Source organism: Copadichromis virginalis, linkage group LG15, assembly GCF_057382275.1.
Source record: "Copadichromis virginalis isolate Kocher_CV1m ecotype Utaka linkage group LG15, C_Virginalis_male_GT1.1, whole genome shotgun sequence".
Lineage (NCBI taxonomy): Eukaryota > Metazoa > Chordata > Actinopteri > Cichliformes > Cichlidae > Copadichromis > Copadichromis virginalis.
In genome coordinates, this window is record NC_140632.1 from 7,511,424 (window position 1) to 7,533,339 (window position 21,916).

The window sequence follows — 21,916 nt, forward strand, 5'->3', positions numbered from 1 at the left end:
TCATTTTCAGCTAAACTGTGGCAATTTAAGAGTTAGAAGGTATGCTCACCGGAAATGACCGTGCAGTTTCACCATCAGATCCACCCTTTGATCATTAGTCCTATTTCAAAGCAGCAAGATGGTGAAAACAGCTGGAGGCTTCATAAAGGGACATTTAGGTGGGTTATTCCATCAGCATCAAGGCTAATTTATCAGTTTCTCGGCCTCGGGCTATTATAGCTGTCAATTTATATTCCATTGAGGCATCAATATTAATAAACCACATCAATGTAGTCTATGATTCATCAGCTAGTTAAAAAGCTAACTATTAGCCAGGATTTAAACAAGAAGTGACTAACAAAATGTAACTAATTTTTTTTTTGACCCATTTGCCAATTTTGGCCCCTTTTTAACTATTTAAACAAAAACAAACAACAAATGACAAAACCTGACACTGAATAACAAACCAACTGGACAAACTTGGACAACGACATGAATGGAAGCAAACTGCAGCAAATGAAACCAAACACGCTGGGCTGCAGTTAAACATCAAAAGTATTTTTACACTGCTGAGCCTGAGCCGACGACAGGAGCTCAATATCTGCTCTGGAGGGATGCTGCATGTAACAAAGCACCCAGCTGTCAGGTATTGACCCCTCACACCAGATGCATCCAGTTTGTCTGAGAAACACGAAAAAGTATGGGTTAAACAGGCACACTGCATATGTGTGTATGGATGTTCTTCCCAAAAATCACAGCCACCGTCTCTCAGCCTCTGGGTCCAGCTGTCGCATTGACTTCCAAAACTGGACAGTCACTCTTCAGCTCCAAACCCCTCCGTCATGCACATTAGCATCAGCCCTCAGATCTAGTGAGTGTAATCTACTTAGTTTATATCTGACTCACAGTCATCCATCAATTACTGAGACAGTGGGAAAGACTATTGACACTGTGTGCAAACCCTGATGTCCCGCTGCTCCGACACAGCACCTCTCCGGCGCTTAAATGGGAGAGACGCATGAAAGTCAAAGGAGAGAAAGACAAAAGAAATAAGACTGAAAACAAATAAAGGAAACTGCAATGATAGCTCTGCCATGTGCTTTGTCGTTGGATGCCTTTAAATAGATGAATGGAAGGGAAATGATACATAAAATGACAGATTAAGTGGCAGATGAGCATTTGGAATCGGATCACTTTCCCTGTATTGATCTGTGGTACACTGCACAGGGATCAGAGGTCACACACACAAACGCATACATACATACATACACACGCACACAGGCTTATGCCAGAAACCTGCGAAAGCCTCTGGGAGAAGCTAAAGCAACTATAGAAATGTCACTTAGAGCTGCTAGAACCTGCTGCAGCTATCCTTAGTGGGTCAGTGGTCTTGAAATGTTTTTTTTTTTTTTTCACTTATCTAGAGATGTTAAGTCCCTCTGGGAGGGTGGAGGGGGTGAGCCATTCTGGGAAACATACACAGGAAAGCTTTCAGGAAGGCAGGATTTCATTAGGACTCATTTAAGAGTATTTTATGAATATTTGAGACCAAACGCACTGAGTAAGGGCTCGTGTTATTGGTTAAATGAATTGACTAGATTACCCCCTAGTGGAGGGATTGTGTGTGACATTTATAAAACAGGACACTGCTTTTAGCTGAACAAGTTTGATAAGGGATGATTATTCGAAAGCACTGTCAAGGTCCATCGAGGCGCGAGCTCAAAGTCAAATACGTCACTGGTCCGCCGTCCCGTCACTGTGCCATGTTGTCTTCTGGCAGGAGCCCATCTGGATGTTCTTAGGGTGATTATGCAACCGAGCTTCTTCTAACAACATAATGTGGATTACTACAGCAAGTACCCTTTCATATTCTCAACAAGCAGCAGCCTATTGGATTAACTGCTCAGCTTCTGGCCTGTGGTCAGCCGCCTCTGTTTCTGTGCGCTTTCCGCTGAAAGGGGAAGAAAACAGAAAAAAACAAAAAAACAAGAACATCTCCCGTCTCTTCTCCTTCGCTGTACGTAATGCCCTTGAGCCTCGAGTCCTCCTGTGCATATTGTCGAGGAGGTTTGGTGCATAGCGTCATTTAGAAGTTACTTGACGTCTTCTCTAAATAAAGTATGCTTGGATTTCATTTACTTAATATGATCATTATTGAAATTCTGTCCTTGGAGATTGATTCTCCTCTTTTTCTCTGTGTTTTTTTAAACCAGCATCACAAAACCAAAAAGCTTAAAGTAATTAAATAGATTAAGTAGGGAAAGCTTAATTCAGAAAACGTACCCACTTGAGTATTTGGAGTTTCTGCATTTTCTTTCTTACTTTTTAAGTTAATAAACTTTTTTGTAAACTTGAACTTGAACTATTTAACTCTCATCCTACTGACACATTTAAATCACATGGACAACCAACCTATCTCTTACTATAGCATTATTAGCTATATGATTAATTTCATCTAAAGGAAAAAAATAGATTATTGTTACTTTTGCAAAATTACAATTAGCTTTCATATTTCATTGACCAAAAATCGAAACCTTTCTTTAATATAACTTGCAGCTTATATCCATATTATTACTTTAAAGCTTATTTACCATCTTTTGACTCTGGTATCAATTTCAAGTGAACATTATTTGTGTTGTATTTAAGTACACCAGTCATTTTGACCCGAATCAAAAATGAAAATAACGCACACAATGAGCCGGCTCCGAGACTTCATTTCTCCAGCTTGTCGTGGGTCTGCCTCGGGGCCTCTTCCAGGACATGCCTGAAACATCTTACCTAGAAGGCGTCCTAGCCAGATGCCAGAACCACCTCAGTTGACTCTATTTGATTAAGAGGTGTAGCGGATCTTCTCAGAGTCTGTCACTTGTAACTGTAATCTTATTTTTTCAGTCACTACCCACAGCTGACAGCCATGGGTGAGGGTGGAAATGTCGATCAGCCAGCCAGCTTCACTATCAGCTCTTCCTTTACCGTAACGGGCAGAAAACAGAGTCTACTACAGTAGAGGAGGGCAGATTGATAGATTGACCATTGTGAGGGGATTGATACTTTGTTTCTATCCTGTAAGTTCACTATGTAGTGAACTGTGTTATAATGGTGAAGTTCTTTAGAAATGAAAAATGTTCCTCAAACGTGCAGCATGTTCTGCACCAATATACCACTTCCCTCGTCTCTTACTCATATATATATATATGTAAATATCCACTTAGGACAGCAATTTATTCCTGACCCATAGTGGACACTCCACCCTTTTCTAGCTGAGGACCATGGCCTCAGACTTGCAGGTGCTAATTCTCATCACGTCTCCTTCACACTCATATACAACCTGCTGTAGGGCAAGCTGGAGGTCATCGTCCAATAAAGCCAACAGAACCACATCATCTGCAAAAAGCAAAGACATGTTCTGACAACTTTCTGTGTGAAACCATGAAGGTGATGAATGCGGTGATGGAGTCTTTCCTGTTTAAAATGCCCGACAGAGTACCATGACCCCCAACTGCATGCTGTATTTTGCTTTAATTCAGGACCCATGGCAAATATGACCTGTGAATAACTAGCTTCATTTATTAGAACTGCATAGATGGAATTTGCATAGATGGCAGAACTAATGTGGCATCATTAGGATCAAATTCATTGATAAAGCCATAAAACATTAGAATGATAGAAAAGAAAACAAGCCTGTGAGATATGACAAAAAAAGAGAATAAAATACGACCACAAAATGCATAAAGTTCATTCAAAATGCATAATTTCAGTGTGATAATAACAATAATAACAAGAAGAAAATAAGGAAATCTTCAAAATGCTTTCTCAGTCTGACATTGTCGACATTCAAATTGTTAATAGGAGTAATGTTAGCCTAGAAGACTATTATACATGTAGTCCTACATTGTTATTAATGTAATCAAGAAAGGCAGGAGAAAGGGAGTAAAAGCAGGCTAATCTTACCTGTTTATATCCCCGAGCCTTTCCTTTAGTAGAGTTTTAAAGTGCAAGATTTTTGCATGTATTTTCACTGTTCTATTGGTACTTTTACTCAAGAGTATTATCTTTGTCATTGGTGCTTTTTCACAAGTTGTTAACCCTCCTTTACACAGATGCACAGACACGGTTATCCGACCGGTCTCTGGTGAGGATCCACTGATGCGGGACCGGGGCACATTAAATCCTGGGAATCAGCATCTCACACACCTAATGCTGATGTCAGGAATTATTATAAACATTTCACATACCCACACACACACACAAACATACACAGAAACACCATGCAGCCCATCTCATCATCTCACTTACATCTCCACAGGTGGCAAATTTTACCCTCGAGCTCAATGTCAGCATGTCTGCATAAACAAATCAACGCAAAACGCACATAGAGTGAAAGAGCTTATCCTGTCACATTATCCGTTTTTTTCCCTCTACCACAGCTTTATGAATTCACCCTCTGGCTCTCCGTCTATCTGCCCATCCGCCTCAAACCCAGCCAAACCCATTTTATCAGCAGCTCCACAGGTGAGCCTCGTCTCATTTCACAATGGTGTCTCGTACCACGTCGAGCTAATGCCAGGTCTCTTCCTTCAGTTATTTCACCTCCTTCCCTCTTCACACTGTGCTTCTGTTCTTTCTTTCCCCTTATACACCTCTGGTATATTTCAGCTTTTGAGGTGAGATGTGACACAATTAAACGTCTCCCCTTCCTGCCCAACTCTTTCACCAGGCATCGGGGGTGGGGTCCTTGCGGTGACCCCACCTTCCGGTCATCCCCTCAGCCCGCTCAGCACAGCGCACTTAATCCCGGCCGTGCCAAGGTAGACCAGTCAAAATGTAATTTTCTGCAAGATTACACATGATAATGACTCGCTTTGGAGGGCCGCCATAAATAATGACTTCCAATTATAGATGCATAACTATCGATCTGTCAACAGAAGCACCGAGGAAGAAGAGAGAAGCCCGGGGGTTGGGTGGTGGTGGTGGTGGGGGCAGAGCTGGACAGATGTTGTGTTTACTGACATCTTTTTTTTTTTTTTTTTGGGGGGGGGGGGGGGGGGGGGGTAGCATGCAGACAAAAAAAGAAAAAACAAAACAGAGGACGCTGCCGCAGACACACTTAACAACTGCCCAACCGCTTTACAAAGTCTTACATGAAGGCTCAGAAGCAAGTGTTGATGTGAGCCAATAAAATAAAATTTAAAAAAAGCCTGAGAGATGAGTTCACCTGGGATCAGAGCAGACCTTCACCTGCTCTGGCACACGCACACACACAGACACACACTTCTGCTCCAATTCAACACCACACTGGACTGTTTCGAAGGAACAAAAACAGAAAACACACACACACAAAACCACATCACCAACACATTTGCTGCAATTAAAAGAAACCTTGCATCTACTACTTCTTCGTCTGCTCAGCCTTATTGCTCTCGCTCAGTACTCACTGTCAGTTTCATGCACTGGCTGGCTGGCTGGTCCTCCGCTCTATAGCTGCAGTCAGTCAGTCTCAAGGACAAACGCTCCAGCTCTCCTCGCCTCCGGTCTCTGTAGCTCAGCGATGCAGCAGCACGCGCACGCACGCACACACACTCCCAACACACAAAAATTTCATAAACACACACATTCCCCTCACCGTCCCTCCCTCTCTTTCTGTTCTCAGCGTCTCACTCTGATCCAGTGCTGAGTTTACCTGCCTACCTTGCTCGCAGGGGGAGTCCTGAGAGAGTGTGTCAGACAAAAAGTGTGTCTAAGAGCAGGGGTGGGTGGTGGGCAGACTGTTGGAGGGGTGAGGGAGAACACAAGCCAGCGTACCCTTATATGCAGAGGGAGGAGGTGAGTAGAAGGGAGGGTAGAGGACACACAGGGTTCCTGTATTCCCACAGATACAGAGGAGGGATTTCTATTGCAGCCTTGCAAAAGATGGGAGAAAAAGAGAGGAGGGAAGAAGACAGAGAGAGCACGAGCATCATATTTCAGTGATGTTGAGTCAGCATGTGCATGGGATGTGTGCGTTTATAGAGTTGGAAATATTTCGAGGCCACGTTCTTATTTGCAGAAAGCTCTCTTCATCAAAAGGGAGCTGCGACCGTGCCGTCTCAAGAGCAACCAGAGAAGAAAGTTCTCCTGGTTTGTACTTAAAGGGCTCACATCCTGATCAGAGTAAGTTGCCTCATTGATGATGTACGTTTTACAACTTGATTTCAGTGTCCTAAACGACTGCGGATCCTGATGCTCTGTTCAACCAACTTCAAAGCCTCAAAAATATTGGTTTAACTCCACAGGACGACTCTCAAAATGCAATCCCGTTGTTGTTAATATGGGTAAATTAGTAAAAGAAATTAAACACTTAAATGCTGCATAAACTGCTGCTTTATTAAACCACTAATCTACATAATACTATGCAATTAAAAAGAGCCCATCATCAGGCCGAAAAAAGAAGAAACACAAAACCAGTCAAAGTTCTATAGGCAAAAAAAAAACAAAGAAAATCAGCAATTTGGTACATTTTGGTGTAAGGAAGGCGCTGGTCAAGAGAAAAAGGCCTGAAAAACAACAGAAGAGAAAATTTGACAATCGCAGAATTCCTTTTCCTTGACAAAGAAAAACCTTTTCACAATAATCCAAGACAGGAACACTCTCCAGGAGGTAGGTATATCATTGTCAAAGTCTACAATCAAGAGACGCCTTCATGAAGGGAAATACATGGGGTTTACGACAATGTGCAAACCAACCCCTTCAGAACAAGAAGCCCAGATTAGACATTTAAACTATTAAATTTTTTTTTAAACAAACAAAAAACATAGATGTTCCTAGTGGAAACAGTTGATTTATGGAGAAGATAGGAAAGGCCCATTATCTACAACATAACCACAGTGTTAAAGCATGAGCATGTATGGTTCCAGAAGAGCCTGGTTACTTGGAGTAACGTGCTGTAGTGATGATGATGTGGCTGCTCACCGAAGCAGCAGGATGAACTGTGAAGTGTACAGAGCAATAGTCTCTGTGCAGATTCAGCCAAATGCTGCAAAGCTGATTGGACAGCGCTTCACTGTACGGATGTATAATGACCAAAACATACTGCAAAAGTAACCCAAGAACTTTAGGTCAAAGAAATGTAGTGCTCATAAAAATGCTGAGTCACCTTAACCTAAGTAATCAGGCTTTTTTCCCCCCTTTCTTCAAAATCCATCCTCTACCTGGGGCTGCAGTAAAAATGTAGAGATTTTTTAACAAATTATAATCATCAGGAAGGTTACCTTTGAGCCTTCTTACAAAAAAAAAGACAATCTAAAATCAAATTAATAAACAATTAATGCGTTAGTCTTTTTTGCTTAGTTTCAGATTTAACAGTTTTGGTTTACAGAGGCTAAATTTCTACTGTATACCCTTTTCTTCCACATCAGAGCTCCACTCACATGTCTTTAAACTGTCACGAGTTTAATGAGGTAAGTTAGGTCCTAAGGTTAAAAGCTGTTCAGAGGAAATACTGCTACACTTTAAATATCCTGCACCATTTCTAATCAACATCTTTCTATTTTTTTTCTGGCCCCTTGATCTCTCAGCTGCACTTAAATTTACTTTAGCTATATATCCACAACAATCCGTTGTGTCTGGCCAATATGCTAATGGGGTTAAATTACCCAACAGCTGCATAGTAAATAATACAATTAGGTAAGCAGCCAACTTATTTTAATAAATGCGTCTGACTTCCTGTGTTGTGCCGCAGGTGTCTGATTAGACGTTAGCCAGCCTGCACTTCCCCACAATCCTGCAAAAAGGTCTAATCAAGCAAATTAAGCGGAAAGCACCGGTTAAACACAGGTTCCTTCCTTCAAGAGTGTGCACTGAAACGCCAAAATGCTCATATCATACCGTGTGACTGTGTAAAGTCACAAAGCGTGCTTACTCTTGGCTACGTTTGCAGCAACACTGTTTAAAAACCTTAAATTACGTTCAATGAAACGAAAAGCAGGGTGTGGTGAAACTTCGGGCTTCGTGTGCAAATCTGTGCATACTGGTGCTAAATGAAGAGAAATTTGTAACTTGGATTTTCAGCCTTTTTCTTTTTTTTTGGGAGAGAGATTAAAAACATTCTCATGACAAGATTTCTCCAATTAAATCAACAATTAAGAAAAAAAAAAAAAAAAGGAATTGGGCGAGGAAAAACATCCAGATATCCAAACTTACATCAATAAAGCGTACCCTAAATTCATTACAATTAAAAAAAAATAAGAATAATCTTGAGGTATAGCCTTCTCAAACAATTGATTTTAAAATTATTGTGCAACATCAGACAAAAACCCTATCATTGATTCACTAACCAACACAGCCGACTGAAGAACCATTGCTGTCGTCACTGGCGACCTGAAGCAATACTTATTTGTATGTAGTCAACAGCACCCCAGTTCTCTGACCAGTAACACTGGCATCTGAGGTAACGGATGAGACATCACATCACATCACTTTCTCCAACATGGAGTTTCTCAAGAAGACGCATTTGCCATTCTTGTCTGTGGATCACTTTCCGTCCTTTACTTTCACATGTTAAGGAGTCTGTGCAGAGATCTCAGTCTTCTTGCAGTTTCCCCAACATGGGAAAGTTTAATTTTTGTTTCATCTCAGGTCGTTTGCTATGATGAGCAGCGTCCTTCTCTTGTTGTTCGTGCGCCTGGATTATTCCAGACCTTTGTGTGTGTGTTTTTAGATAACCCTGAGGAGAATTTCATCTCGTCCCTCCTTGGTGGGGTATATTATCCTGGCCTCACTCTGGGTGTTCAGCTGAAACCCAAACCCGTGCCTTTAGGTCTCTGGGTGGCCCGGATGGGCTCGGTAATGCCTCTTCCCTCAGGACCCAGGCCCATCCCTGGACTCCAACCCATGGTTTGCAGCATGCGGTTCCCCATGTTGGTCTCAGGGATCGGAGGTGCGTTCTCCCCGACCACTCCTGAAAACAAAGTTCACTGATTAAAGAAAGCTAATAATTTCTGTCTACGCATCCTCACTCATACCATGTTAAACACTACGTACAAGTGTCAGCTATAAAGGAGATCTTCAAAGCAGCTCAGACAATGTACGCGTGAAATGAGTAAATAATAAAGTTAGTTTGACGTGCCCCACAAACAGTTTAAACACAAAGCTAGAGACAGTTATAGCATATAGCATTATAGTAAACAACATAACAGGAAATTCAATCACAGGTAAGTGGTACATAAACTCTTCTGATTACTTTCTCTCATCTGTAGACCGTAGCCATCAACAAGCAACAAATTTTTTCCTCCCCCAAATAAAGTAAGGTAGACCTGCCTTTTGTCCTTAGTGCCTTATTGCTATGTATTACTATTGCTATGTCTGTGAATGGAGTTCACAGTGTAAGGAGTGCTTCGAGTACTAAGTCAGAGTAAAGAACGGCTATTTATATCAATTTCAGTCCATTTAGCTGGGACTGTACTAGAAGGGGAAAAAGTACTGGTGGCTGCCAGTGATACCCTCTCAGTCTTCTGGTAGATGTGCATATGGTATGAATGTAGGTGACATCTTTGTTATCATAGGAAACTTGACCTCTAACCTTAATCTTAAAAATAAATAACTGGTTTATAAAACGATGACAAGATACATCAGAGTCAAGGAATACATGCACTGAATACATGAAATTCCTTGAACTACACAGGAATAAATTGGCACCAGAAAAATGTTAAATAACTAGTTTGTCATAGTACTATCAAACTGCTAGCTTTTTTTTTTTAGTCATATAAATCGAGGACAAAACATCTGAAATGTATCCAGTGGTTGGAATATTGAGGCAAAACAGCTGTTTTGAAGCTTTTTGAAGTTGATATGTGCAAAACAATTAGGTCCAATATTAGATCTGTTATGTTTTAATCACACAAGCTTAGAGATCGCTCAGTGAAAAATTTGTACATCTCAACCAGTTTGTGGCTGTCGGCTGTAGCCAGGGGAAATCGGTTGCAAATAAGGTGCTGCACCAAAAACCATCTTGTATTTGCTTTGGTTGCAACACACTGTCTCCAAGAGTGCAAGACTGTCTCGCTTCAAAGTTAAAGTAAAGAATGCGCTCGGCAAGTAATTTGCAGACAAGCATGCAAACTAGTGGCGGCCTGCTTGCGAACAAAGCAATTGCAAGAAGGTTTACAGTGCAGCACCATATAGGTCTTTTTACCTACTGTCAACCTACTTACAACCAGCAACCACTCGCCAACCTTTTTTTTAACATTATACATTTAATATGTGGCAAAACATTTTATGCTTTTTAGTCACTTTTAAAGAAATTAGAAGTGAAAAAAAAAGTTACTAGCAGTATTTTTTGGATTTACAATACATTAACCCTAAAACATTAAAATCCTCTTTCTTATTTACAGATCTGACGTTCTGTCTATCTGGTGGTTCAGCTTTAGTATAAACGTAACCATGTAATTGACTTGGCCACATTTTCAATGGTGTAACAAATGCAAGCAGTGAAGGGAAGATCATCCGTGTCTGTCTCAGACACTGATCATTTTGTCCTCCCTCTTCCTGTAAGTTCCCAGTCCAGTCACAGAGTGCAACCTATTACCCTTTTTAATCCTCCTTTCATTTGTATGCAGGGCAGAGTAAAGCTGCAAGTTCATTTCCAGACGCGACCGTCTGAGGGTTCGAGCACGCCAGGAAGGACATTTGGCCTCAGAGTACAAATATGCGCCAAGTGAGTGTCAGATATGTACACAATGCAACACTGAATATGCCACAATGATACTTTGGCAGCCCAGCAGACAGTGGTAATGTTTTCCATGTGCTTGCTGGGTGTTGCCGCCCTATTTAACTGATTTTATCCAACTTTTTAAGCAGCCACCTTAAATAAGGACCTCATAAAGTTGAAATTAATCTTTGGTTACACTTTTTTTGTCTGCCCAATTTCTTTAATGTGTGCTCCATTTCTTCTGTTTTTAAACACAAATGCTTACCTTTCTGTTGGGCCTGGGCATAAATTAAAGAAGCCTGCACCTGAGCCAAAGCATGCATGACTCTTTAACCCACAAGTGACAGCCAACTTAATCTCATAAAACACTTCAGTACACTAATGTGGATACAATGTCAGCGTTTAGGTATAAATTACAATCAAAAACAAGATAAAGCTCCAAACTAAATACATTACAGGGCCAACATTAGCATTAACTCGTCCTTCCTCCTCCAAAAGGATAAACTGGCCCAGAGGTAAGAGGAGTAGTTTTTTTTTGGAGGAGGTGGAGGGGATGAGTGGAGGGCCTAACGGCTAATCCAGTATCTCTGCTGTGGAGCGTGATTTAGCCAGCTGACTCTTGTCCAGCAAAGCTTAGGAAGGAAAGGGCTTTATTAATGAGAGAAGGTTGTGCAGGAGGGAGGATATGAAGGGAGAAAGATCCGCTTTCTCAAAAATATGCAGCTAAAGCGCACACTTCATCCCAGTCTGTACAGCAGAAGGTGTGAAGGAAAGCTTGGACACATTGAGCTCAACGAGGAGGAGGGGGAGGGGGAGGGGGAGAGGAGAACAGAAGAGAGCCAAAAATACAATAAAAGGAGCAGTTGGTATAAAGTGCCAGATGGTGTGCTAGGTGAAGCTAGGTGTTCAATACCTGAAGGTGCAGTGGAACCAAGGGGGGCTGCTTTGCGCCTCCGCTTGATATCCCCTGTGCAGAGCGAGCCGAGGTGTCCGCTGGTCTGTCTGTAAAACCAGTCAAGACACGCAAAAATATGATAGCACCCATTTGATCTTAAATAACAAGAAAAGTTCTCATCCCTTAACAAAAACAAAAACAAACAAACAAAAAACCCAACGAAGTCAAACTGTTCTCACCTGCTTGCTGTTTTTACTGAGCAGGTCCTCCGATGCCCTCTGTCTGAGAGTGGGTCCCAGTGCAACTGAAGGGGCAATGAGGGAGACACAAAAGAGCGAGTTACCCCTGGAATGAACTTTGTATTCTGCATTTTAAAGTCATTTTGGAGGCTTTTTTTTTTTTTAGCCTTTTTTAGGTGGGTGTAGAGAGGATAGGAAAGCTGGGGAGAGAGCACAGGTGAAGGAAGGACAGTGAATGGCCTCTGAGTGGATTCAAACCCTTTTATTCCACAATAAAAGGAATAAAAGGGAAAAAAAAGAAAGAGAGAGAGAGACAGCTTACCTGTCCGTGTTCTCTCCTTGAGCCTGAGCTGAACCACGGCCTGTCGGAGATATTATGGTATCATTACACAGAAACTATTGCTTCTCGTCAACCACAGAAACTAGTGCAGATCTCCCAAAGAAAACAGGATTATCAAGATCTTTCTCACATTAGCTAACACACAGGCAAAAGCTGAATGAGGTCTCATCATGCTTCTCTGTTGTCAAATAAAATGCTTTTATGATGTCAGTATAAAATTTATCATATCCTGCAGGTTTTTAAGTTACTTTTATTAATTCTTCAACACCAAGGTTACTTATTTAAATAGCATCTTTCATAAAATGGAAAAAGTGATCATGCAGAAAGAACTCACTCGTGGGTGTCCTGAGTTTGTCTGCTCAATCTTTCGCTGAAGCCCTGACTGGAGGTTCCCTGCAGCCCTGCCTCAGGTACCTGATGGTTGCCATGAAGGCGGCTCAACCGGGCCTGGAAACCTGACAAACACCAGCGCAGGTTCATCATTATTTAACCTTACGATAAGATCAGTGAAATCACTCAATCGGTTGGGTCAGGAACATTTCAAGGTAACAAAACACTGATACATCTTTTGAAATCCCAGCTTATATTTCAACAGGTTTGTAAACAGAGCATTATCCACTGGAAGCTGAGGTAATCTTAGTATGATGTATGGAATTCAACAAATTTATTAGACCACCTGACAATTAAATAGTGCTAATTCACACATAATTACCAAAACGCTTCATTTTTATGGCCTCCTTCGGAGCTTTCACAGAAATGGAAGCATACTGGAATCACCACCGTAGGTGCATTTCATCTAGCATTGAAACATTCTGGAGCTTTTCTTGGGCATAAACACAACAATGCTGACCAAAGAGTTTAAACTTTAACTTTTACAGCCACAGTACCTTATTCCAGGCATCTGCAGTCCAGTGTTTGTGCTCCTGGATGTCTCAACAATGGCTTCTTAGCAGCTAGCCTTCTCTTTAAGCCTCGTTTTTTCAGCCCTCTGCTTATTGTCATCCTGAAGACCTTTATATCAGTAGTGATTTTCTTTCTGCCTTTAGTACTTAAAACTTTGAAGCACTGCACAGCTGTTTTCTGCCTCTTCCTCTGCACATTTTCCAAGCATCAGTCTCAGCAATTGATTGGTCCACAGCATACATGACCACACTGTGAGAACACTTTAAGTCTTGCCCAATGTTGTCTCAAAGCATACCCAGCATCAAGAAGTGCTTTAATGCAGACTCTTTTCTTTTCATTGAGTTCTCAACGATTTACCATTTTGAAAAGGATCGATGGATTTCAAACTGAATTCACTCATTTTTCTGTTTAGGAATTCAAGTGAATTAATTTGGCATCTTAATCAAAAATAAGCAACTTTAATATTTTTTCTATGTTTTTTGTAAAACAATACATTTGAAAAATCATGGCTAAGAACAACAATTATATTTTAACAATCATTTTGATTAAACAGCTTGCACATACTGGTGGATAATCCATTGCAGAAACATAAAAAATGGTTTTGGTAATGACAGTACCTTTAATGTAGGGTGGCTGTGGCATAAACCTGTGGTCTAACAAATCTGCAAAGTTGCTCCAGCTTTACGTCCAGCAACTATGCTGTGTGATGTGGGCTCCAGCTTTTGGGCACTGATGTGAAGGTTTCAGCTGAACACCCAGAGTGAGGCCAGCACCACGTTGGTTGGAAAATAGGTAGGAGATGATATGTCACGACTAACAAGGTGTGAAGGGGGGGGAAGCTAGATTAAAGGTACTGTCATTACCAAAACTGGAGGACACTCGAAAGAAAGCTTCATGCAGCACAAGTCTGAAAAATGTTCTTTTTGGTGCTGAACACTGCAAACAAAGCCTTTCTTCAGAGATACTCTCTTATTCCACACATCAGTTTATTGCTGTAATGCTGATATGTCAGTGTGAACCGTTTGCCTCCTAGTGGTCTTTAGTGAGACTGCAACAACTTTTCACTACAGTATCTTCACTTTGCCCCTCATACTAGATATTATATTACATTATATGTTAGAAAGCTACTCCTTCCATCTGCTCCAGCTAGGGGGCACCACAGGAGATCGTTGGTTTCGACCTAGTCCCCGTCCTCTCTCTGTCAAACCAACCACATTCATAAAACTCCTCTTTGCCCATCCTCTTGCCTAGGAGCATCATCTTCACATCCTTTTCTCAATGGAGCAGCATATCCCAGTTCTAATCCAGCTCAGAGAAATTCAGTACATGCTTGTTTCTCCCAGTGCAAATCTGGGCATCTTTAAACGAGCTAATGACTCCTTACATTCTTTTACATACAAACCTACAGTCTGTTCTTCACCCCTCTTTAGAGCCACCATTGCTTTGGATGGTTGACCAAAAAAGGGAGGGGGAGAAAAATAATTGCCATTGTGTCCAAGTTTCTAAGTGATTCAAATGTGACTGTGAAAGCAAGCACCAGAAGCCTACCTCTCTGTGCCCCAGGGCTCATGAGTGGGAAGGATCCAGTGAGAATGCTGTTAAAGACAGGGTCGGCTAGATCCAGCTCCTCTGACCCAGTCTCCCTCTCCCACCAGGGAACAACTCCTGCTATCCCACAAGCACCCCCGGGCCCCGGACCGGAGCCCGGCTCACCCTCGTAGAACCAGTCACTCTGCTCATCGTCACCTAAAAGAAGGAGTATGAAAAATGGGACCTCACAGAAAAGCTGCTTAAACTCATATACAAAATGAAATAAAAAGCAATTTCACCATATTTAGAAATAACTGGGAAGGATCAATAATCAATAACGACAAAAGAGGAGAACACAGTTTCTAAAAGCTAGCAAGATGTTTGAGAGAAGTGCTTTTATGTTGTTTTTACACCTGCGCTGTTTTTTGCTGTTTAAACTGTACTCTGGTTCATTTCCCCCCTCAGTCCAGTTCACTTGTGCAGGTGTTAACAGGGTAATCGCACTCAGGTACAGAGCAAACAACCACACCAAACGCTTTTAGAGGAGGTGGTCTAAGTCCAATTCCAAATGGTGTGTGAATGCAATCTGAGTCAACTACCAGGTGCATGCTGCAAGTCTGAACTAAACATCTTCACATAGCCAGGAGTGCTTTGCATTCTGGGGTGCGGCAGAGTACCATAGTTATTCACAAACAGTACAAATAGTCAGTGCGTGTTAGCAACTAGCTGTAAAATTAATGTAAATTCCCCATGTTGGACACTCAGCCAGAACACAGCACCTTCATCTTCCTGTACTTAGTTTTTTTGCTCGAGCTCCAGACAAAATAAGTGGACTAAATGTTCTTATGTGGTTTGTACTGACCCATTTTGGTTCACTTTGACTTTTTTTTCTGCGTCAATAGAAACCAAACCACAGGAAAAAGCTACAAGTTACAAGTACAAACTCATCAACTGACTTGGACCAGGGTATGCGAGCTATAGGTGTGAAAATACCCTAAAATTAGATTGCATGCACTTCCTACAAAACACAACCCAACACAACCACTGTGTGCAGATGCGGACCCTTACCCTTTCACAAAATCCTCACTTCTGTGTGCACTTCTATGCAACATGCCAGACAGTTTTTGACACATACCTCAGTACACATCTCAGTACATACCTTGCCTCCCCTCATCATTTGTATAGAGGCCTCCATCACTGCTGTTACTCACACTGCTGGTCTCACTGAGGAAAAAATGGTAGAAAAGGAAATTCAACCAAGTGTTTCTCCACTGCATAACTATATCACAAATCCACATATATCCCATGCATTTGCAAATAACATTAATGCTAATAAATAATACCTTAGACACTTTGTGATAATATAAAACACAACAGTAACGTAAACTCCCCCATGTTGAACTACTGCTGGCAACCTTAATCTTTCCTCTGCTCTGCAGCCTTGATGAGCTCAGCACAGCTATCCACCTGGTGGCAATTTTTGTTCAAGTCCCCCTTCAGCTCACAAATGATCTCAAGAGTAGAATAAGGACTACCTCTGCCAGCTGCAGTTCATGATGGAAAAAGCCTGTCTAGCCCCAGGATGAGAGACTCCAGACAGTTCATTACCATCAAAGCCACAACAATAACCTTACTAGCCCTACAACGAGTAGGGAAACGCTAGATGGTAGTTAGCAAGTTTCCATTTAGATTTTTTTCTTCTTTTTTTCAACTATTTTTCATTCAATAAAATAAGTTCCCAATACATTCTAAATGAAAGCAGCCATCAAAGAACATGCATGAGAACTAACTAGTCTGGAACTGGCAACATTTTAGCTTTAAATAGTCGCTTCTTTTTGGTGATCTATGCACCAAACACATTTCAGACATTTCAAAAACATTTAAAAAAAGATATTAATTTTAGACAACCAGCCCCAAACACTCCCTTGCCTGCAGTACCACAAACTGACACTAAGACTCCATAAAAATCGCACACAGTAGTACATACAGAGGGAGCTACAACATCGGGAATTACGAGGCATAAAAAGAAAGGCAAAACACTAACCACCTGTCACTCATGTCCTCATCCGAGCCCTTTTGCTCCTCCAGCTCCATCTTGTCTTTGGACCCGTCTGTTGGAGAACAGACGGGGTCTTCACTCTCCACCACAACCCCTTCATCAGCAGCTTCCACTCCCAGCCGGTGTGTCGCCAGTTTCCTCTTTTTTACTCTGCTTTTGTTTCCACTTGGCTCTACCAGTCCACCTCCGCAGAACTCCATGGCACCTCTTCCCTCACTTGCACCCAGTCTATGTGGCTTGCCACCAACACGGGCTTTGGGTACAGGCGGTGGCCCAAGCATAGTGGAGGTGGGAGGTTCTGGATCTATGGGTGGGTCCACAGCCATGCGTTTGACCTTACGTCGTCGCCTAAGGCTTCGAGTCCCCTCTGCTGAGCCCAGGACACCCAGGTCATCCGGCCAGAGCGGCCGTTTACTTCGCCCCATGTCGGCTGTGTAGGGGATTCGCCGTTTGGGGCCAAGTTGTTCATCTGAGTCACTGTTGTCACGGGCATGGCTATTGGCAGCAGAGACAGCTCCTGTACTGGCACGGTAGTCCTGCAACAAATGACACTGTGGTGAATACCAGGCTGTGATGCTGATGCTAAATTAAGACACTTGCATCAACACGAGTATGTCAGCTAAGACAGAAGCAACAGCAGTGGGGCCAGATTTATGAAACACAGACACATTTTTACCCAAATAAAAATGTTTGCTATTGTCCAAAACGCCACACTATTTTAATATATTTTGGATCCCCCCCCCCCCCAGTTACATTTTTCTCCTCTTCTCAAAACAACTACAGCAAGCCAGATAACTACATCCTCAAATGTAGTAAAACTGGCTCAGCTGGTCTTAGGTAACACTGTTGACACAGGGTTTCAAACAGATGTGTCTTGTCCACAGTCCCTATTCAATTCACCCTATCTCACCTTATGTTCCTCCACACTGGACTCTGAACCCTCACTGAGGTGGCCCGTCTCCCACGGTGGATGTGGGTTGTCTGAGCGTCGTTTCCTACCCCTCCGCTTCCGAGCCTGTCTCTTTAGCAGACAGCCCACTGCCAGTGCATGGTCACCTCCATCACCAAAACCACCACGGGCAGCTTGCTCTGAGCTCTCCTCCAGCGCTGACACCAGGTCATGGACCAGCTCGTCCATCGTTCGGCGAAAGTGCCTGAGATTAAGCAAAAAGGAGGGTAAATACAATTTTATCTCACACCAGGAGTGGACAATCAGATACCTAAAGCACTTACAAGCACTAACGATTTCGCGTGTGCACGTGTATTGGTATAGAGTATAAGAATGTAGCCATTATGTGTAGATTCCTATTGATGGGCAAACCGCAAGGAAACTTAAGAGACGACTCCTGACTAAACAGATGCAAATTGAAATGCTATCACGTCAGCTAGCTGTCGATAAGCCCAATTGACGGTGACAACTTTGGACATGGGAGTAAGCTAGCTGTAAAATATCTGAGACTATAGCCTGGTGATTATTCACATTACATAACGTCCATGTCTTCCCAGCAAGCAAAGCTAGGGCTAACACACGATGGGTGCACTGCTGAAAAACAGTATTAACAAATCTCAGGCGATACCATTTAACAGCCCGCGATTGTGGGTTGCAAGGTTCTCTAAATCGACGCTTGCTTTAGTTTGCACTTTAAGTTGTTAGCTTCGAGGGCTAACGTTTTCTTGCTACTTAGCCAAGCCCTTCCAAAACAAACCCTGAACTACAGAATTTAAAAGCTGACCAACTGCTGGTACGTAACAGCGTTAACATGTAATAACACTCACGGCATTAACTTATACTTAGTTTAAACAAGCGCCGCCAAAAAGTAAACAACAAACACACCCTAAAATATTCAGAAGAGCTTAGCTGCTAGCCTGTTAGCGCAGCTAGCCTTTTCTCTGCCTCTAGCCGGCTGATTCACGAGAGTGGAGTGGACGTGAACAATATGTTACGTCTCCGCGGTTTCAAACACCACCTACCAGCCAGTTCCCGCTTTGCCGATGGTTTTTAGATTAGCTGCACGGAACATGAAAGCCACCAAGTCCCCGCTATCCTTAGCCAGAAACAACGGACAAACACTGACACGCCACTGAAACCATTCTGGCACAAAAGCTAACGATCAGCTAACTGGATATGCGACAAGAGGAGGACACCGTGAAAGCAGCAGCAAGGTACTGTGTTGCCTTTGAGTGCTGAAGAAAATCTACAGCATTGCGATGGGAGAAAGAGATCGTCAGAACATAATAATATTAAGGAGCATTATAATTATTATATTTAAATACGCCAAAACTGGATAAAATATATGTATGTATGTGGTTGATGTCGTATCTATAAATATTTGCGTACCATTAACTGTCATGTATGTACACAATAACTGAAAAGCTGCTGTTGCAATAATGTACATGAATGCAACATCAAGCGCTTGACTTCCACGTGTATTTACCTGTATTGAACACTAGAGGACGGTGTAGTATAAAACTGGATCCATGGTTGAACTCTGCCCTGATAGCGGCTGGAGGAGGACTATCCTCCGCCTGTGGGCACTTTGGCACGAGCGAGGTGCCCACGGCAGCACCCGCTGCTTGTTGAGAGTAAGAGCAACAAGCGCTTTCACGTCAAAAGTCGTCATAAATTAAGCCTCCAATAACACCAGAAGCTAGTCGCTTTTTAGGGAAAAAACGACGCTAAGGGGGTTTGAAAACTCCCTAAATATAGTGACAAAATCGCTAAGTTGGCAACACTGTTTTCAGGGTATTTAAAAAAAATTCAAAACAAAACAAAACCGTGCATCTCAATGGTATTCTCTGAGCATGCGCAGAATTACGCACAGTTGTCATGTGATCCAGTGAGCGAACAAAGGATCAAAGGCTCAAAGAGCGCTGACGTCATATTCGCAGCCACAAAAGTCTATAAATACCCCCTCTTCACCTTTGCAAACACAGTTTTCTTGGAACATTTTCAGAAACGGCGAGTTGTGTTTAGCAAACCAGAAACTTTTCAGAAAGGGACTATTTTTAAACTTAAACAATTAAGCAAACATTTTTTATTGTGACACTTTGCATTAAAACGTTTAAAGAAATGTCACACGAAACATTTAATAATTCACAGTCTGACGGAGAGATTCGAGAGGAATCACAAAGACTGTATGGGTTGATGGAGAGAGAAATACCTGACCCTATGGAGCTTCAAATGAAAATTCAACAACTCCAGTTGGAGTTGAGCACCCTAAAGCTCAAAAAGAATTATTATAAAGATCATTTCCATCAGTCAAGAGATGAGCTTAAACACGTGAAGGCTCAGGCTAAAGAAAATCAGACACAGGTGGAATCTCTGGAGGCTAAACTTCAGGAACAGGAAAAGTACGTTCAGACAATGCACCATGACTTTTTGGAAAAGGCGGAATCTCTCATTGAGCAGAACAGCAGCATTGCTGCTCAGTTGTCTCAGATTCAAAGTGATAAAAACGAGCTAAAGAGACAGAACACAGATCTCAAGGACTCTTTAGAGAGACTTGAGCAGCAAGTGGGAGAAGCTCACCATGAAATAATAAAAAAAGAAGAGATAATAGAAAAACAATATAGGAAAGTATTTCAGAAGACAGAACTCACAGTTGAGCTGAAAAGAGAAATTTGTACTCTTCAGCGTCAGGTGAGACAGACACTTGATGAAAAGCAGTTGCAGGTCAAATCTCTGGAGGCTAAAATGCAGGAGCAGGTTAGCACAATTCAGAGGATGCACCGTGACTTTCATGAAAAAAAAGAATATTTCCTTGAGGAGAACAGCAGCATTACTGCTGAGATAGACAAATTAAAAACAGCAAACACAAATCTCAAGAAACGTTTGCAAAATCTTGAGTATCAAGAAAAGACAACAGAAAGTCTGACACTGCAAATATTTTGGCTGGAAGAAAAAGTCAAAAAGCAAAATTTCAAGATTGTTCATAACAAAGCTCTCATAGATGAACTTTATGAACATCTTAAAATGAAAAGAGAAATAATTAATAATCTTAAGGATGAGCTGAGACGGGAGGAGGAAGAAGAAATATTAGCTGCTGTTCACAACATCACTGGTGAACCTCTGCAGCTGGAGAATTTTGCTCCTGAACCCGAGGAGCTTGTTTCTCCTGTCTCAGAACCATCTCCTGATGTGGTCCCGACACAGGAGAATCTTGCTCCTGAACCCGAGGAGCTTGTTTCTCCTGTCTCAGAACCATCTCCTGATGTGGTCCCGACACAGGAGAATTTTGCTCCTGAACCCGAGGAGCTTGTTTCTCCTGTCTCAGAACCATCTCCTGATGTGGTCCCGACACAGGAGAATCTTGCTCCTGAACCCGAGGAGCTTGTTTCTCCTGCCTCAGAACCATCTCCTGATATGGTCCAGACACAGGACAATCTTGCTCCTGAACCTGAGGAGCTTGTTTCTCCAGTCTCAGAACCATCTCCTGATGTGGTCCCGACACAGGACAATCTTGCTCCTGAACCTGAGGAGCTTGTTTCTCCTGCCTCAGAACCATCTCCTGATGTGGTCCCGACACAGGACAATCTTGGTCCTCAACCCGAAGAGCTTGATTCTCCTGTCTCAGAAGCATCTCCTGACGTGGTTCCGACTAGTGGTTCATGGCGTCATGGTGCCAAACGCCTACTTAAAATAGGTTTAGGCGTTGCCGCAGTAGGCCTTATTATACCTGCAGCTTACTGGGGCTTTTCAAAGCTTAATAGTGATAGCCTATTTAACTCTGTCTGTGGCCTCCTTGAGCCATATTCCTACCTTGATGATCGATTAGTCCCTTTTTAAAGACTAGTAATGATGGACTGCTTTTCATCCACAGTCCAGAAAATCATACGTTGTTCATGTTAGACAACATGAGCAACATTTAGCTAACTTGTGCTCTCATTTTTCTTTTCTTTTGCCTCTCACCCCCCAACCAGTCGCGACAGATGGCTGCCCCTTCCTGAGCCTGGTTCTGTCAAAGGTTTCTTCCTGTTTAAAGGGAGTTTTTCCTTTCCACTGTGCCTAGTGCTTGCTCACAGGGGATCATTTGATTGTTGGGGTTTAATTTGCTTGAACTAAAAAACTTCAACATTCTGGTGAGGGGTTCACATAGTAGGGAGCACTACAAAAGCTACAAATCTTTTAAAAAGATTTGTTAGCAGCAAATAAAAATAAAGAAAACTATTTTTGAAAAACATCTCTTACGGCTGTTTATTTGCTTAAATGAACACATATTTTTTGTCATAGAAGAATATACATTGTCTTAAGTATTTAATCATTTTAAATTTAGCCCTGCGCTGCATG

The 21,916-nt window shown here is 42.1% G+C and overlaps 2 protein-coding genes across 5 annotated transcripts in view; both read right to left on the minus strand.

The window, feature by feature from the left end:
- Window positions 1–5,538, minus strand: part of LOC146691701 (estrogen-related receptor gamma-like) — a 33,480-nt gene extending 27,942 nt beyond the window's left edge. The window contains exon 1 of the mRNA XM_085431622.1: window positions 5,415–5,538. The gene's annotated coding sequence lies outside the window, so the exon portion shown is untranslated. The remainder of the gene's footprint in view (window positions 1–5,414) is intronic.
- A 783-nt stretch (window positions 5,539–6,321) lies between these two features.
- Window positions 6,322–19,419, minus strand: gpatch2 (G patch domain containing 2). Of its 4 annotated transcripts, none has more exons than XM_085431625.1 (10): window positions 19,065–19,419; window positions 17,540–17,783; window positions 16,615–17,165; window positions 15,730–15,794; window positions 14,589–14,786; window positions 12,472–12,592; window positions 12,120–12,159; window positions 11,798–11,862; window positions 11,577–11,665; window positions 6,322–8,914 (listed from the first exon to the last, which is right to left on the minus strand). In XM_085431625.1, exons 2-10 carry the CDS (start codon window positions 17,765–17,767, stop codon window positions 8,745–8,747), a joined length of 1,527 nt encoding a protein of 508 aa, XP_085287751.1. In that variant the 5' UTR covers window positions 17,768–17,783; window positions 19,065–19,419; the 3' UTR covers window positions 6,322–8,744. The 4 variants fall into 4 exon arrangements, with proteins under 4 accessions (XP_085287751.1, XP_085287749.1, XP_085287750.1 ...); XM_085431623.1 differs by lacking the exon at window positions 19,065–19,419 and adding an exon at window positions 18,601–18,839; XM_085431624.1 differs by lacking the exon at window positions 19,065–19,419 and adding an exon at window positions 18,601–18,834 and having other exon boundaries at window positions 16,618–17,165.
- Window positions 19,420–21,916: the final 2,497 nt, after the last annotated feature.

Coding starts and splice junctions, on each gene's coding strand:
- gpatch2 (XM_085431623.1), bottom strand. CDS start 18,650: ATGTTCCGTGCAGCTAATCTAAAAACCATCGGCAAAGCGGGAACTGGC. Junction 12,593..14,588: donor GAGCCCTGGGGCACAGAGAG/GTAGGCTTCTGG, acceptor GGTGTTTGTCAG/GTTTCCAGGCCCGGTTGAGC. Junction 11,863..12,119: donor CAAGGAGAGAACACGGACAG/GTAAGCTGTCTC, acceptor TTGCCCCTTCAG/TTGCACTGGGACCCACTCTC.